This window comes from Mchenga conophoros, linkage group LG3 (assembly GCF_057382185.1).
Source record: "Mchenga conophoros isolate Kocher_MC1m ecotype Shallow Benthic linkage group LG3, M_conophoros_male_GT1.1, whole genome shotgun sequence".
Taxonomy (NCBI): domain Eukaryota; kingdom Metazoa; phylum Chordata; class Actinopteri; order Cichliformes; family Cichlidae; genus Mchenga; species Mchenga conophoros.
The window spans coordinates 27,070,501-27,086,922 of NC_140528.1; the positions used below are offsets into that span (position 1 = coordinate 27,070,501).

The following is a 16,422-nucleotide window of genomic DNA, read 5'->3' on the forward strand; positions in this document are numbered from 1 at the left end:
ATGTATAGATTGAAGTTCTCTGGTGACCTGTAATCGTTTTTCTTTGGCGCCAAAGACTATTACCTCAGTTTGTTTTTGTTTAGCTGGAGAAAATTGTGGCACAACCAGTCATTGATTTCCTCAATGCATTTACCAAGAGCCTGTACAGGGCCTCGGTCTCCTGGTGACACATGTGATATATATTTGTGTGTCATCTGCATAGCTGTGGTAGTTTATTTTGTTGTTCTTTATAATCTGTGCCAGTGGGAGCATGTAGATGTTAAACAGAAGGGGTCCCAAGATGGAACCTTGGGGAACTCCACATGTGATACTTGTCTGCTCAGATGTGAAGTTACCTGTTGATACAAAGTATTTCCTGTTTTCTACGTATGTTTTGAACCAGTTTAGTACAGTTCCTGAAAGACCTGTCCAGTTCTCCAGTCGTTTGAGTAATATGTTGTGGTCAACTGTATCAAATGCTGCACTGAGATCCAGTAAAACTAGGACTGACATTTTTCCACTGTCTGTATTCAGACATATGTCATTAAACACTTTGGTCAGAGCGGTTTCAGTGCTGTGGTTCTGTCTAAAACCTGACTGGAAGGCATCGTAGCAATTATTCTGTTTTAAGAAGTAATTGAGCTGTTGAGAAACTGCTTTTTCAATGATCTTACTTAAAAATGGGAGATTTGAGATCGGCCTGTAGTTGTTCATTTGTGTCTTGTCAAGATTGTCCTTTTTCAGTATAGGTTTGATTACAGCAGTTTTTAGTGGTTCTGGAAACACACCTGATAATAAAGAAAAGTTGACGATCTGTAACAGGTCTGACTCTAAAATCTTTGAGACCTTTTTGAAAAAACTTGTTGGCAGGACATCTAAACAGCAGGAGGAGGAGTTCAGTTGACCTAAGATGTCCTCCAGGTCTTTGCTGTTAATAGGTTGAAACTGTTTCATGGTGTTTAAACCGTTTTTTGGTGGACACAGTACATATCCTGGATCTGCTGTTGATGTACCAATTGCTTGTCTAATTTTTTGGATTTTTTCAGTGAAGAATTTGGCAAAGTCATTGCAGGCCATGGTCGAATGAAGTTCAGCTGCCACTGACACAGGAGGGTTTGTTAGCCTGTCAACTGTAGAAAATAAGACCCGAGCATTATGGCTGTTTTTAGTGATGATGTCAGAGAAGTAGGACCTCCTTGCACTCCTCAGTTGTAAATTATAATTGTGAAGTTTCTCTTTATAAATGTCATAATGAACCTGGAGGTTTGTTTTTCTCCATCTGCGCTCAGCTTTCCTACACTCTCTTTTTTCATTTTTCACCAGTGTGGAGTTTCTCCATGGAGACTTTTTCCTTCCAGAGATAACCTTCACCTTAATGGGAGCAATAGTGTCCATTACATTTAACATGTTAGCATTGAAGCTATTGACGAGCTCATTGACTGACCCTCTGGGCAGGTCAGGTGTTAATGGGAAGACCTGGTTAAAAATTGCACTACTGTGTTCAGTTATACACCGTTTTGTGATCACTGCTGTTGATATATTTGTGTGGGCTGAGATTTTACTTTCAAAGAAAACACAGTAATGATCAGACAGGCCCACATCAGACACAGTAACCTTTGAAATGCTCAGGCCTTTGGAGATCAGTAGGTCAAGAGTGTGTCCTCTATTATGTGTGGCCTCTGTTACATGCTGAGTCAGCCCAAAGTTGCCCAGAGTGTTACTCAGGTCTTTAGTCCCTTTGTCCTGAGGGTTGTCCACATGGATGTTAAAATCCCCAGCAATAATTACACAGTCAAAATCAACACAGATCACAGACAGCAGTTCACTGAGGTCATTAAAAAAGTCTGTGCAGTATTTGGGAGGCCTGTAAACATTAAGAAACACAACTTTGGATGGGGCCTTCAGCTGTAAAGCCACATATTCAAAAGACTGAAAACTTCCAGGAGATAGCTGCTTACATTGAAATGATTCATTAAATAAGACAGCGACCCCTCCTCCTCTCCTGCTCGCCCTGACCTCACTGATAAAACTGTAGTTAGGAGGGGTCGTCTCGATGAGAACAGCTCCACTGTTACTTTGGTCCAACCAAGTTTCAGTTAAAAACATAAAATCAAGGCTGTGCTCAGTGATTAAATCATTAATTAAAAATGTTTTCCCAGCTAGAGATCTAACGTTTAATAAAGCCAACTTAAGTGTTTTAGAGGTATTACTTGTCCCCTCGTGTTTGGGAGCAGTCTGTGGCACACAAGGTATGTTTACTATGTTTAAAGATCTTTTAGAGTGCAGCTCTCTGTGTTTTGACCAGGCCACATGTCTCCTGTCACCTAAAAGTACAGAAATTTTAAAACCTTCTAGTAAACAGGGTCCCAGCTTCTCCTGGGAAAAGTCACCACTGCCATAATCCTCGCAGCCCGGACCCTCCACACATCACACATCAGACTGCGGAGACAGGGCATGAAGAGGAACTAAGGGGGGCGAGGCTGGGCAATGTGACTTCGATTGCTCTGTTGAGGGTGGGGCTCGATGGCGAACCTTTGGCTGCTCTGGTGGGGGGTTTATGGGGGACAAAAAGGGATTGGGCCGGGGGGTAGATCTGAGCCCAGCATTGACCCGCTCCATCATCTCCTCAGTGAATTTCAGGTGTGGGGAGGAGGGAGAAAGGGAGGGGGAGGAGGGTGATGGCCTGTCAGGGTTTTGGTCGTTGGTGTTGTTGAGAGAGTTGGAGGCAAATAGGGACCCCTCTTCTTGCCTCAGATGTCTCTCCTTTCTGAGGCTCTTCCCGGGTGGGGGCAGATGGAGCTCCTCCTCAAGGTTTCTGCTGGGCTTTGTCTGTTCTTGGAGTACTGTTTGTTCCTCTTTATGAGATAACTCCTCGTTTATCTCAGCCTTGGCACCAAGCACAGATGGATGACGTATGGAATAAAACAAGTTGGAGGTGAACAGTTTCACCCCTGACTTGTTAAAATTAAATCCATTTGCTTTAAACAGATGCCTGCGTTCCCAAAAAATATTAAAGTTGTCGATAAAATGCACTGAGTGGTCAGTACATGCTGATATAAGCCATTTATTCAGTGTAAACAACCTGCTGAATCTCTCGTCTCCTCCTCTGACCGGCGGTACAGGTCCACTGATGAATACAGCTGCATTCAGAGAGTTTACAGTATTTAATAATCCAGTAAAGTCCCGTTTCAGAACCTCCGACTGTTGTTTGGACACATCGTTTGACCCTGTATGCAGAACAATGTTTGTCACAGTTGGATATTCATCTGCAATTTGAAGAATTCTCTCCTTCAGGTTGTTGACCATATCGTTAGGAAAGCAGAGGACTTTAGTGTTCTTACTGCACATCCTTTGTACATCCTTTACGGCAGAGTCACCCACAATCAGAGTTTCAGGCCTAGCCTTTAGCTTTCCCTGTGGCCTTTCACTTTTCAACAGATTTTCAGACCTTATTTCGCTGCTTTTAGATGGATGGTTGTCCGATATAGATCCAGGGTCCTTTGATAGTGACACCATTAAATAATTAATTTAATGTGGCAATAATTAATTAAAATTGGAATTAATTAATTAAATAAATAGTTATGACACATTTAATTAATCATTGACAGATTTAATTAATTATTGACACATGTAATTAATTATTTAATGATATATTTATTTATTTCATTTTGGCAGTCCTGGCGCCTGGCTCTCATCATGAAATAATTTTATCTGTCAGCCTCACCCATCAAACTCAGGGGGCGGGGTTAACGCTTTCCTAAAGGCTACATAACTAATGCTCAGCTGGGACAAGAACTACATGTTGTGTTCAATCAGAACAAAGCAGCAAAGACAAAGATGTTTGGACCTGTGTGTGTTTGATCCTGCAGCTGGAGCAGCTGTCAGAAACCACATCTGTAATGTGGCTGACAGCTGGGACACTGTTTACATTCATACATGTTTTAGCTGCTTAGCGTTTATGCTGGAGGGGAACCTGCTCACCTTGGATATGTTTCTGGTTCTGCAGACAGTGCATCTGCTCATACTGGGACCAGTCTGCTTCATCAGGAGACTCGTCCTGTCCCCAGTGTGGAGAAAGATCCAGAGCTGGACTGCAGACAGCCAGTCAGAGCAGCTGTGTACAAAGTAAGACTGAACATCTGTCTGCTGATGGACTCATTTCTGAAACTGGACTTCTTGTTGTTCAGACATTGAAGAGTTTTCTTTCTGTTTTTCTTTCTTTCAGCAGATGTTGGTCTGCAGGAGGTTTTAGATGAACATAAGATCAGTCTGAGGAGGAGATGTGAACGTGTGACTGAAGGAAGTGATGAAACAGGAAGTAGAACCCTCCTCAACACCATCTACACTGAGCTCTACATCACAGAGGGACAGAGTGAAGAGGTTCATACCCAACATGAGGTGAGGCAGCTGGAGACAGCTTCCAAGATGGACGCCCTCCATGACGCTCCAATCAGGTGCCAGGACATCTTTAAAGCCTTACCTGACCAACAGAGACCCATCAGAGTGGTTCTGACCAACGGCGTGGCTGGTGTTGGAAAAACCTTCTCAGTGCAGAAGTTCACTCTGGACTGGGCAGAGGGCTTGGAGAACCAACATGTCAGTGTGGTGGTTCTGCTTTCATTCAGGGAGCTGAACCTGATCAGAGATGAGCAGTACAGTCTTCTGGAGCTGCTCCATGTTTTCCATCCAACATTACAGAAGGTCTCAGCAGAGAAGCTGGCTGTCTCTCAGCTTTTGTTCATCTTTGACGGCCTGGATGAAAGCAGACTTTCATTGGATTTCACCAACAGGAAGCTGCTGTCTGATGTCACACAGAAGTCATCAGTCAGCCAGCTGCTGACAAACCTCATCCAGGGGAATCTGCTTCCCTCGGCTCTCGTCTGGATAACTTCCCGACCTGCAGCAGCCAATCAGATCCCTCCTAAATGTGTTGACAGGCTAACAGAAGTACGAGGCTTCACTGACGCCCAGAAGGAGGAGTACTTCAGGAGGAGATTCAGTGATGAAGAGCTGTCCAGCAGAATCATCTCCCACATGAAGACATCCAGGAGCCTCCACATCATGTGTAGAATCCCAGTCTTCTGCTGGATCACTGCTACAGTTCTGGAGCACATGTTGACTACAGAGCAGAGAGGAGAGCTGCCCAAGACCCTGACTGACATGTACTCACACTTCCTGCTGGTTCAGACAAAGAGGAAGAAGAACAAGTACCACGAGGGACATGAGACGAGTCCACAGGAGCTGACGGAGGCTGACAGGGAAGTTCTTCTGAAGCTGGGGATGCTGGCGTTTGAACATCTGGAGAAAGGAAACATCATGTTCTACCAAGAAGACCTGGAGCAGTGTGGTCTGGATGTGACAGAGGCCTCGGTGTACTCAGGAGTTTGTACAGAGATCTTCAAAAGAGAGTGTGTGATCTTCCAGAAACCAGTCTACTGCTTTGTTCATCTGAGCATCCAGGAGTTTCTGGCTGCTGTCTACATGTTCCACTGTTTCACCAGCAGGAAGACAGAGGTGCTGCAGAACTTCTTGGGGATAGACTGGAATGAGGAGGAGTATGTTGATGATGCAGGCAATTCTTGGAACGAGCTGAATAACTTAGAGTTCGGTGGTGTTTTTGATTTTGATGGGTTTGGTCGTAGAAATGGAAGAAATTTCAAATCTCTGGATGATTTCCTGAACAGAGCCATGCAGAAATCCCTCCAGAGTAAAAACGGCCACCTGGACCTGTTTGTCCGCTTCCTTCATGGCCTCTGTCTGGAGTCCAACCAGAGACTCTTAGCAGGTCTGCTGGGTCAGACAGAGATCAGTCCAGGAACCATCCAGAGAGTCATCAACAACCTGAAGGAGATGAACAGTGAAGATGATGTTGATTATGTTGATGATGAAATCTCTCCTGACAGAAGCATCAACATCTTCCACTGTCTGATGGAGATGAACGACCTCTCATTATTTCAGGAGATCCAAGAGTTCCTGAAGTCAGAGAACAGATCAGAGAAACTCTCTGAGATCCAGTGCTCAGCTCTGGCCTTCATGCTGCAGATGTCAGAGGAGGTTCTGGATGAGTTGGACCTGCAGAAGTACAACACATCAACAGGGGGACGACTGAGACTGATTCCAGCTGTGAGGAACTGCAGAAAGGCTCGGTGAGTCCAGATGTGATCATTAACATCATTGATCAGTGTTGATCAGTAGTGTAGTTCTTCAGATACACACAGCACTAAACGACTCTCAGTAGTTTCTCAGATAAAATAATATTTTGTGTTGATCAGAAATGTGTGTGTGCACTCAGCATGATGCTGCTTTGGTAGTCGTACGCTGTGTGTTGTAGACTCACATCTACATGTAGTACCTGTGTGGTGTCATTAGGGGGCAGTATTTTAATCTGCTGCTGTTGGTCATTCAGACGCTGCTGTTAGACAGAAATAAGAATCTGTGGAGAGCTTCTTTGTAGTGAACTCTGATGTTACAAACAGAACAGACAGAACTACAGACACACAGTTTAGTGGCACAAACATGGGGAGTGAGGATGAAGGTGCTGAGGAAGACTCTGGTTCAGTGTGATGTCCTGATGAGTGACAGAGCTGTGGTTCAGAGTGAGGCTCAGAGGTGAACCAGCTGTGCTCTGCCCACAGTGGGACAAACTGAGTGAGAAGACTCTGCAGACATCTGAACATGTGTCAGATGTGTGAGCTAACGCTGATGTGACAGCAGCTCATGGATTCACTCTCATTCCTGCTGCTGCTCCTAATGTCTGACTTCATGTCCTCATTAATCACAGAGCTCATTGTTCAGTGTTTAGTTGTTGCTGCTGAAATGTCGTCCCTGTTTCCACTGATATTGATCCTGTTCAATGACACGTTTCACATCAGTGAACATGTTCTTTAGGACGTCCACTGACATGTTTAAGTGTCCTGCTGGAAATCAAACCATCCATGAAATCCATGAAAAATCCTTTTAGTGTTTCTAACTTCAGCCTCTGTCCTCTCTCTCTCTCCATCCTCCTCACTGCTGCTTTCTCTGATAATCACACAAACATCGTATTCAGCTACAAAATAACACAATAACATCATCTGATCATCATTATTATAAGAGCAGGATCCATGTTTGATATCAGAGTAACACACTGCTTGGTTATGTGCAGTCATCATCAGTGACTGGGTCAAACAGAAGCTCTCTGATTGGTTGCTGACCTTGGTCACCTGTTTCTGTTGCTCTCTCTTTGCTGTCTCCATCCTCTCTCTCCTCTCTCTCCCTCTCTGTCTTTGTACGTCACTCAGGTCCAATGGAAACAGTGACCTTTACAAACAATCAAAGACGAACTGATCCATGTCAGGTTATAACAACATATAAGTGAAATCAGCTCTGATATCAGCAGCTGTGAGTTCATCATTATTGTCCAGTGATGAGATTTCTGCTCCGTTTGGTAACAGTCAGCAGGTTTTTCCTGCGTGTGGACGTGAACAGTCGTACCTGACAGCAGGTAGCAAACAGAGATCATCTTTCCAGCTGGAACTCTTCACTGAGCTCAACTCATTCAAATGTTCAAAACAGGAAACAGTCCAAATGTGTGTCTTCACTCTGACTCTGGATCAGATCTCAGTGACAGACTGTGGACATTATGGAAGCCTAAATGTGACACCATCTTCCTCCTTCATCTGCAGATTAAAGCCAAACAAAGATTCTCATTCAAAGTCTGCAGGTCTGAGAGAGACTCAATCACTGTGTCATGTCAAACACAGTAAGAGGAGCTGAAGCACAGATGTGAAGAGCAGATGTTCATCAGATTATGACCTCACTCTGTTTTGTCTTCATGTACATTCAGTCTGTGTTTATAATGCAGACTTTCTGCTTTTATAATAACACATTTTATATTTTCTATCATCACAGACTGACTCAGTGTGGACTCTCAGAGACTCACTGTGAAGTTGTGGCCTCAGCTCTGAAGTCCAACCCCTCCCATCTGACAGAGCTGGACATGAGTTGGAATGATGGCCTCCAGGATTCAGGTGTGAAGCTTCTGTGTGCTGGACTGGAGAGTCCAAACTGTCGACTGGAGGCTCTGAGGTGAGTTCACTGACTGCAGCTGTTGTTGTTTTTCTATATTTCAGGTCTTTGATGTTTGAAACTTTCTTTAGTTCCTAAATGTTCAGGATGTGTCTGGAGACAAACATGAAGAAGTTTGAGTGCTTTCAGAAAAGTTGTGTCTTTCCAAACGACTGAACAACAGTTTTTCCTTTTGGCTCCAAATACAAGTGACAGACTTGAGCAGGGTTCATTTAAAGGCTGACAGAGGTGGAGTGGTGACGGGGAGATGTTTGACAGGACAGTGTTTCAGCCTCCACAGGTTCATGTTGTGCTCCATCAGTCAGTGAAGATGAAGTCAGCACTGATGAGGCTGTAGACCAGGGGTCCTCAATCCCAGTCCACGAGGGCCGGTGTCCCTGCAGGTTTTAGATCTCACCCTGGGTCAACACACCTGAATCACATGATTAGGTCATTACCAGGCCTCTGAAGAACTTCAAGACATGTTGAGAAGGTCATTTATCCATTTAAATCAGCTGTGATGGATCAAGGACACATGCAGGGACACCAGCCCTCGTGGACTGGGATTGGGGACCCCTGCTATAGAGTGTGTGAGGGATGTGAATGAGGATGATGAAGATCTGATGATAGCAGATAAAAACAGGCTGCAGAGACTTTGAGCTTGTGTGGAAACAGAGAGAAAAGAAAGACATGAATGTCAAAGCTAATGAAGGTGAAGTTAGGAGCTGTGATGATGTTCATGTATCAGAAGCTGATCTGGCTGCTACAGAGACGACCCACACAGCTGCTGTGGTGAGGTGTGTTAAAGCAGAGGAACACAGAGCAGCCCAACACAGGCCCAAACATGACAGCAAAGCAGGACTCAGAGACTGTGAGAGGATTTCAAACAGAAGCTGGAGAAGAGAAAGGACTCTGTTGGACTACAGAAAGCAGGCAGCTGAGACCAGTCGCAGTGTTTCCATGGAGCCCAGTCAGAGAAAGGACTCTGAACATCAGGGTTGTCCTGCTGATCCAAGTCCAACACTGAGTTTGTCAAAACATGTTTGTCAATCATTTTTTTTGGTTTCTGAGGAAAATGATTCAATAACTTGCTGCTAATACACAACATTTCATCATGTTTCCTCATAAGCCTCTTTTGTCTGACCATTTGATCCCATTTGAATTTGCAATAAAGGATCCACAGAGTTTGGTGACAATAATGACAGTAGATGTTTGTGTGCTGGAAGCAAATGAGTGTGTGATGTTCTTTCAGTGTTGCCCTTTGTAGACGCTCCCTGAGCACTGGTCTCACAGCCAGCTGCACATAGAGACCAGTGTTGTTAGTCCAGGTCAGAAGATGACTTGTTGGAATGAAAATGAGCTTGTAGTTTGTCTGCTTTAATAATGTGACTGGGAGATGTTGGACTTCAAATAAGTTTCTTTTTTCTTCACGCTTCACCTTTAAAGGAAAACACGACTTTTTCAAGTCTTTGTCCTGTTTTTATGATAAACGTGGGACTTGAATGTGAAACATTCAGTTTTTTCTCTTGTTGTGTTTGTTTGAAGCTGCTTCCTGTTGGCTTCAGCTGTTTGGAGTTTCCATTTTCTGAACTTCTACATTCTGAACCTTCTTCAGCTCTGAACAGATGATGAAACACTGAATGATTTCAAGCTCTTTGTCTAATAAACTTACATCTTTCATTCTTTATACAGATTGAAGGACTGTGGTTTGTCAGAGATCAGCTGTGATTATCTAGCAGCAGCACTGAAGTCCAACCCCTCCCATCTGAGAGAGCTGGACCTGAGTAAGAACAACTACCTGCAGGATTCAGGAGTGAAGCATCTGTGTGGTTTTCTGGAGAGTCCAGGATGTAAACTTGAAACTCTGAGGTCAGTCAGCATGTTTTAGTTGTGCTGAGATGAATAACAACAACAACAACAATCATATTTATTTATGAGCACATTTAAATACACATTACAGCGGTATACCAAAGTGCTTAACATAAGAGACAGAGAAGTGGCACGAGTATTATAATGTAATATACAGGTCAATGCCACTAATACACAGGGGTAATATAAAATATAATAAAAGCACAAGGCATTAAAAATATGTATAAAGGAAAAATAGGGTCAGTGTAAAAGTCAGGTGCGAGCATTAACAAGCAGGAAAGGCGAGATTAAACAAATAGGTTTTTAACCGTGATTTAAAAGATTGGATGGAATCGGACGCCCGGATCACAATCGGAAGGTTATTCCACAACTCTGGTGAAGCCAGGGCAAAGGTCACCTCTAGACTTCAGCCGAGATCCAGGCTGCACCAAGAGTAACTGAGCAGACGATCCTAATTCTCTGGCAGGAACATACGATTTAAGGAGTTCCTTAAGGTAGCTCGGTGCTGTGTTGTTGGTAATTTTAAACGTAAGCAGCAGTATTTTAAATTGGATGCGGTATTTATTGGGTAGCCAATGCAGGTCAGCTAGAACAGGGGTGATACAGGCAAACTTCCCATTTCTGGTCAGAATGCGTGCCGCAGCATTTTGGTCCTTCTGCAGTCTATGAAGGAGGGCAGAATGAAGACCAAAATAAAGTGAGTTGCAGTAATCCAACCTTGAGGTCACAAAGGTGTGGATGAGCTTTTCCAGGTCCTTATGCAGAACATACTGCCTAGAATTAGAGATGAGACGGAGTTGGTAGAAACTAGATCTAACTACAGCAGACACTTGTTTATCGAGTTTGAACGAGCTGTCAAGCAACACGCCCAGATTGCTAACAGTGTCAGAAAGGGAGCTGGTAAGGGAACCAAAGGCATCACGAAGTTGGCCACGAGGAACGTTGCTGCCAAACCCCACGATTTCAGTTTTCTTGTCATTTAGGATAAGAGAGTTTGCTAGGAGCCATTCTTTGACCTCGCGCATGCACTCTTGGAAACAGTGTAAGGACAAAGCAAGATCATCATTTAGTTCAAAGTAGATCTGTATATCGTCAGCATAGCAGTGGAAAGCGGTGCGGTATTTCTCAAAGATTGTGCTTAGAGGGAGCATATACAGTGAGAAAGGAATAGGGCCCAACACAGATCCTTGAGGCACGCCACAGCAGACAGGTGCAGCGGAGGAAGAGCAAGTGCCCAGGTTGACAGAGAAGAACCTATTGGAGAGGTATGATTTAAACCAATCAAGGGCAACACCTTTAATGCCTACAGTGTGCTCAAGCCTCGCTAATAAGATGTTGTGATCCATATCGAAGGCCGAGGATGAATCCAATAAAACTAGGACCGCAGAGCGTCCATTATCAGCAATTAGAAGAAGATCGTTAAGGACTCTAAGCAACGCTGTTTCAGTGCTATGATGTGGTTTGAAGGCAGACTGGAATTTATCATTAATGTCGTTCTTATCCACGTAGGATTTCATAAGATAACTGGAGTTTATCTTTTCTCCACCTCCTCTCATCGCGGCGACACACACATCGTAAGGCGCGTGTAGAGTTGTTTAACCAACATTGAGAATAAGTTCTAGGGCGCTTCATTTTAATAGGTGCAACAGTGTCAAGGATAGAGGAGCATATGGTGTTGGCAAAGTCCTCAGAGATGACCGAGAGGCAGAACAATCAAATGTAGTGGATGCAGAATTCAAAAAAGAAGCAGAAAAATTTGCCACAGTTTCAGCATTAACTGTACGCATAGGGCGAAGGAGGGCCTCAAGGTGCAGTTCAGTATTACCCAAGTCAACATCAAAGATGACCGGGGAGTGGTCAGAGAACCCAGCATTGTTTATATCCTTGATGCAAATGTCCAAGCCATATGAGAAGACCAGGTCAAGGGTATGGCCTTTAGCATCATACCCTGGCCTTGGGTTGGTTCATTAACCCACTGAATGAGGTTAAAAGATTCAGTTAATGCAAGAAAATCTTTAGATAATGGGTCGTTCTTACAGCAGACATGTATATTAAAATCACCAGTAATAAGAACACAGCCATATTTAAAAAGAACAGATCCTAAAATGTCAGCGAGTTCAGAGATGAAAGTCTTGTTGTATTTAGGCGGACGATAGACCACAACACACAGAGTAGTCAAAGAGTCAGTCATCTCCAGTAGCTGTGCTTCAAAGCTAGGGTAGGTAGGGAAGGTAGCAGCCAAACTTTGTTTTTAAAAACCGAAGCTAAGCCACCACCTCTGCCAGTGAGCCTCGGCGAGCTACAAAAGACACAGTCTGCAGGGAGAAGCTCAGAGAAGGGGATGAACTCACCGGGACAAGTCCACGTCTCCGTCAGGAGTAAAACGTCCAGTCCCGCGGCGAGGAAAAAGTCATTTAAAAGAAAAGCCTTGTTCGCCAGCCACCTGACATTAAATAAAGCCATCCGTGTGACGCTGAGGTTGTTGTGATGGATGCCACGACCGGAAGATGTTATCCAGGACCGAACAGGGAGGCAAGCCACTGGAAGGGCTGGGTAGGTTTGAAAACCAGCGGGGCAGATCCAGCGGTGGCTCAGCAGTTTAGCATCAGGGCGGCCTCTGCAGGAGGGGATAAAGCGTAGAATATCCCGGCTTGCATATGGATAATCCGTAACCTTGGCTTTGAGGTAGGCCTTAAAACAGACGCGAAAACCACTCCTTTTACCCCGTTTCCTGTAACGTTTCCTGTGCAGGTTGGAGTGAGGTAGGCAGTACATACTGGTGAGGGAGTCTGGCCATAGAGGGGTGGCATCACCCAGGGTCCAACATGGATCCGGGCGATGGGAGTAAGAGAATCGGAGATTCAAAAGCATATGTCTGTCGTAAGTTATTAGTGCACAGCCACCTAGTGAGCATAAAACCAAATGCAAAACAGTAAGGAGTACTAAGCCAAGGCGCAGACGAGGATGGCGTGCCATACACACCGGCGCCATCTTTTGGCATGATGTGAAAGTTGTGCTGACATTGTGAATTCAGGTCACAGCCTGATCACAGCTGGGACACTGAGAAAATCTACTGACCCTCTCAACTGAAATCATTGTGAAATATAATTCCTTTATTAGAATTAAAGTTTAGACTCAAATAAAGTTTCTATTCTATCACAGTAATGCAGTATAAGGTTCGGTTAGCAATATTTCAATAAAAAGAGGTGGTAGAAATGTTCTTCAAGGAGCTACTTTTACTTTTCTACTTTGAGTGCATTTTAGAGCCAGTACTTTTTAGTACTTTCTAGTATCTGTACTTCTATTGTATTCTATTGTACCACTGAACGACACAGGAAATCATTCCTGCCTGTGGCCATCTCCCTGTACAACGCATCCACTTAACACACTGTTTGCTGCTACAACTACACATGTTTCTTTTCCAAATATTTATTTATAAGTGACTTATGTATGTATGTATGTATATATATGTATATATTGTACTATTCTTAGTTAGCGTATTGTGTCTTGTCTTAATGTTGGTTTAAAATGGAGCACTGTAACAAAAAATAATTTCCCCCAGGGATCAATAAAGTATTCTGATTCTGATTCTGATTTAAGCAAGGAACGTCGGTACTTTTGCCACCTTTGTCTACTACTGACAGTGCTGTCATCATTGTGACTCCTCCTTCCAAAGAATTGCTTTAAATGGTTGCCTTACCTTTGTTATCACACCCTATGATTTCTGCATTTTGATTTCAACAACTGCTGTTATACTTTCAGCAGGACTCAGGCTGATATTATACTGATCCACACTGAGGATCTTCATGGTAAAGTCTGTGTTGTTAGTCCAAATCAGATTAATCCAGTCACACAGGATGAGAATAATGCGATGAGAGTGACGCAGGTAAAGATAAGGTTAACAGCTGTTCCTCCTTTAATGTGTAGAGTCGACAAAAAAGACTGGAGAAATGCTACATGGCTAACCTGAAGCTAACCTGAGAAACAGTACTGATGATTCCTACAAAGTGTTTAGAGTGGAGTTTGGTAGTACTGTGTGTGCACAGATGGACAAGCCACCCTCAGTAGTACTGACATGTAAGAAATGTGTCGTCATGACTACAACTAACCTAAATCTAAGTGAATAATTCTGTCTGAACCCGAACAAACTGGAAATGAAAGATATGGAAAAAACTCAAATAACTTCTGTGAGCGTCTCTGCTCTAAAGTGTTTCTGCCACAAAGAGCTGAAGGCCAACTTCTCCTACTGCTTCCTTTGGCCAAACCATGACATCAGAGCTAGGTGATTGGTCAGTTTCATGATGGTCCTGAAAGAACATTAACGATGATGTTAATTAATTCTGATGTACAAACAGCAGCAGCACAGTAAGTCTGCATTTGTCCTGCAGTTTCAGTCCAACACTGAGAGTCTGTTACTGGAGCAGTTTGGTCCTCAGCACTTAAATGACCACCTCTGGATGTTCAGTGTTGAGAGTGTAGAGCGGTCGAGCTCCTGAGGAGCAGCCTTTAACAGTTTAAACTGATCCAGGATCTGTTTGTTCCTCCAGCTCCCTCTGATACAGAGCTCCCCAGGATATCTGCTTTATCAAGAAAACTCTGAAAGGTTTGTCCAACAGAGCGGGAAACATTTCAGAGAATATCTCTGAAGCAGAAGCTGAACATAATTGAACAAAACCAACAACAAAAATGTTATTCATGCAAGTAGAGCTTTACAGTACTCTTACCTGCTCAGTGTAAACGCATTGATATATTTTCCATGGCAGAAAGCAGTTCTGGTAACCATTTCAATATGATTATTAAAGACTTGTTTCAGAGACAGGGATGATATGAACAAAGTTTCTGTCTCTAACCTTTTGGACAGACAACACGTTTTTGTTTCCTGAGCTCCATCAGCTAATGTTATCAGTGCACCTTATTTCCTAAGAAGGAGTTGGATTGTTAGAGGAAAGTCACAAGTATCACTGTGTATCCTCTTCATTTAAGTGGCAGATCATGTTGATTCTTTATGATCGCATTACTTTTAACAACTAGCAACAAGCAGAAACAAATAGAAGTTAAACAGTAACTGACCAAAAGACCTTAAGGAACCCTCATTGTGTTTTTCATTACATCTAAAACTACTTGTTGAAACTTAGAAATGTCTCCCCTTTGGGTATAATGGAAACCAGTCTACAACCTTATCTGTTAAACTAACTGGATCATGAAGTCTTAAGATGTCCAGATCTACCGAGTTAAAGGTAGCAGTGAGATGAAGCAGGACTGTGATGAAGTCACAAATCTCTGACTTTCTTTAAAACAGAGATTAAAGGAAAACATTTGATTAGATTTTTATTGAGACTATATTTTCTTTATTCAGACTGAGTCAAAGCTTTTTGTTCTAGAAGACAAACACATTGTGATTACTCTAATATTAGATCATGTGTTCAGCTGTTTGGAGTATGTTTCGTGTCTGAGCTGCCTGCTGTTTGTATCTAAGCTTTGATTTGACTTGATGTCAGCAGCAGACTGATGTGACGATGAACAAATAGATTTAAGTTCTACTAACGTTTTCAATTCTTTTACGTGATTCTGTGTTGTTGGCGGTTTGTGTGGTGTGAAGGTGACTTGCTGCTGGCTGCGAGGCAAACTGCCCCCCGGGAATAATAAAGTTTATCTCGACTTTGACCTTGTTTTACAACAACAGAATGATGAGTGTGTCTGATCATGTTTGAGAGAATCTCCCTGATGAGTACAGATGTGAACGAATTAGGAATTTATCTTCATGTTTTGTTCTTTATTCAGATTGTGTGGATGCAGTTTGTCAGAAACCATCTGTGGTGATCTGGTTGCGGCTCTGAAGACCAACCCCTCCCACCTGACACATCTGGACCTGGGTGAAAACAACCTGGGGGGTTTGCATATGAAGCAGCTCAGTCTTTTCCTAGAGAGTCCAGACTGTAGATTGAACATCCTGAGGTCAGTATAGAGTAACAGCGGCACTTTCTCATAATTACATTTAACAATTTAAGCCTGAGGCTACAGTCCCACACACCAACATAAATCCTACACTAATGAGGACACACACGATCTTTCTCTTACTATTTCGGTGTGAACACAAACCTGACAATAGAAAGCAAAGCTCCTAGGCTCAGGTGTCAGGAGGTAGAGCAGCTACCAATCAGAGGGGTGGTGGTTCGATGCCCGTCTGCTCCAGTTTGCATACCTAATGTTGGGCAAGATGCATCCATCGGAGTATGAATGTGTGTGAATGTTAGATAAAAAGCACTTGTGTAGGACAAGCATAGAAAAAAGTGCTTTGATGAGTCAGTGAATGAGGCAAGTTGTATAAATATGCTTTGAGCGCTCAGCTGGAGTATAAAAAGCACTATATAAAAACAAGTCCATTTACCAAAGATGAAAACCAGCACAAAGAGACTTTAAAACAGTCGAAAGCTGCCTAGCTGGGGTCCCTTAAACCACCTGATAAACATTCAAGTGCATGCAAAGCTGTGCCATGGGTCCTTTACGTCACAATCTGAAAAAGGTGTT

At 43.3% G+C, this 16,422-nt stretch overlaps 1 protein-coding gene across 3 annotated transcripts in view; it reads left to right on the plus strand.

The window, feature by feature from the left end:
- Nucleotides 1–16,422, plus strand: part of LOC146577940 (NACHT, LRR and PYD domains-containing protein 12-like) — a 34,000-nt gene that overhangs the window by 1,990 nt on the left and 15,588 nt on the right. The window contains exons 3-7 of one of the 3 annotated variants that reach the window (XM_085268458.1): nt 3,986–4,104; nt 4,205–6,125; nt 7,870–8,046; nt 9,718–9,894; nt 15,676–15,849. In XM_085268458.1, the coding sequence (XP_085124584.1) occupies nt 4,405–6,125; nt 7,870–8,046; nt 9,718–9,894; nt 15,676–15,849 (2,249 nt within the window). In that variant the 5' untranslated portion in view covers nt 3,986–4,104; nt 4,205–4,404. Of the gene's footprint in view, nt 1–3,985; nt 4,105–4,204; nt 6,126–7,869; nt 8,047–9,717; nt 9,895–15,675; nt 15,850–16,422 lie in introns of those variants that run through there. The other 2 variants (XM_085268459.1, XM_085268460.1) reach the window with 2 other exon arrangements.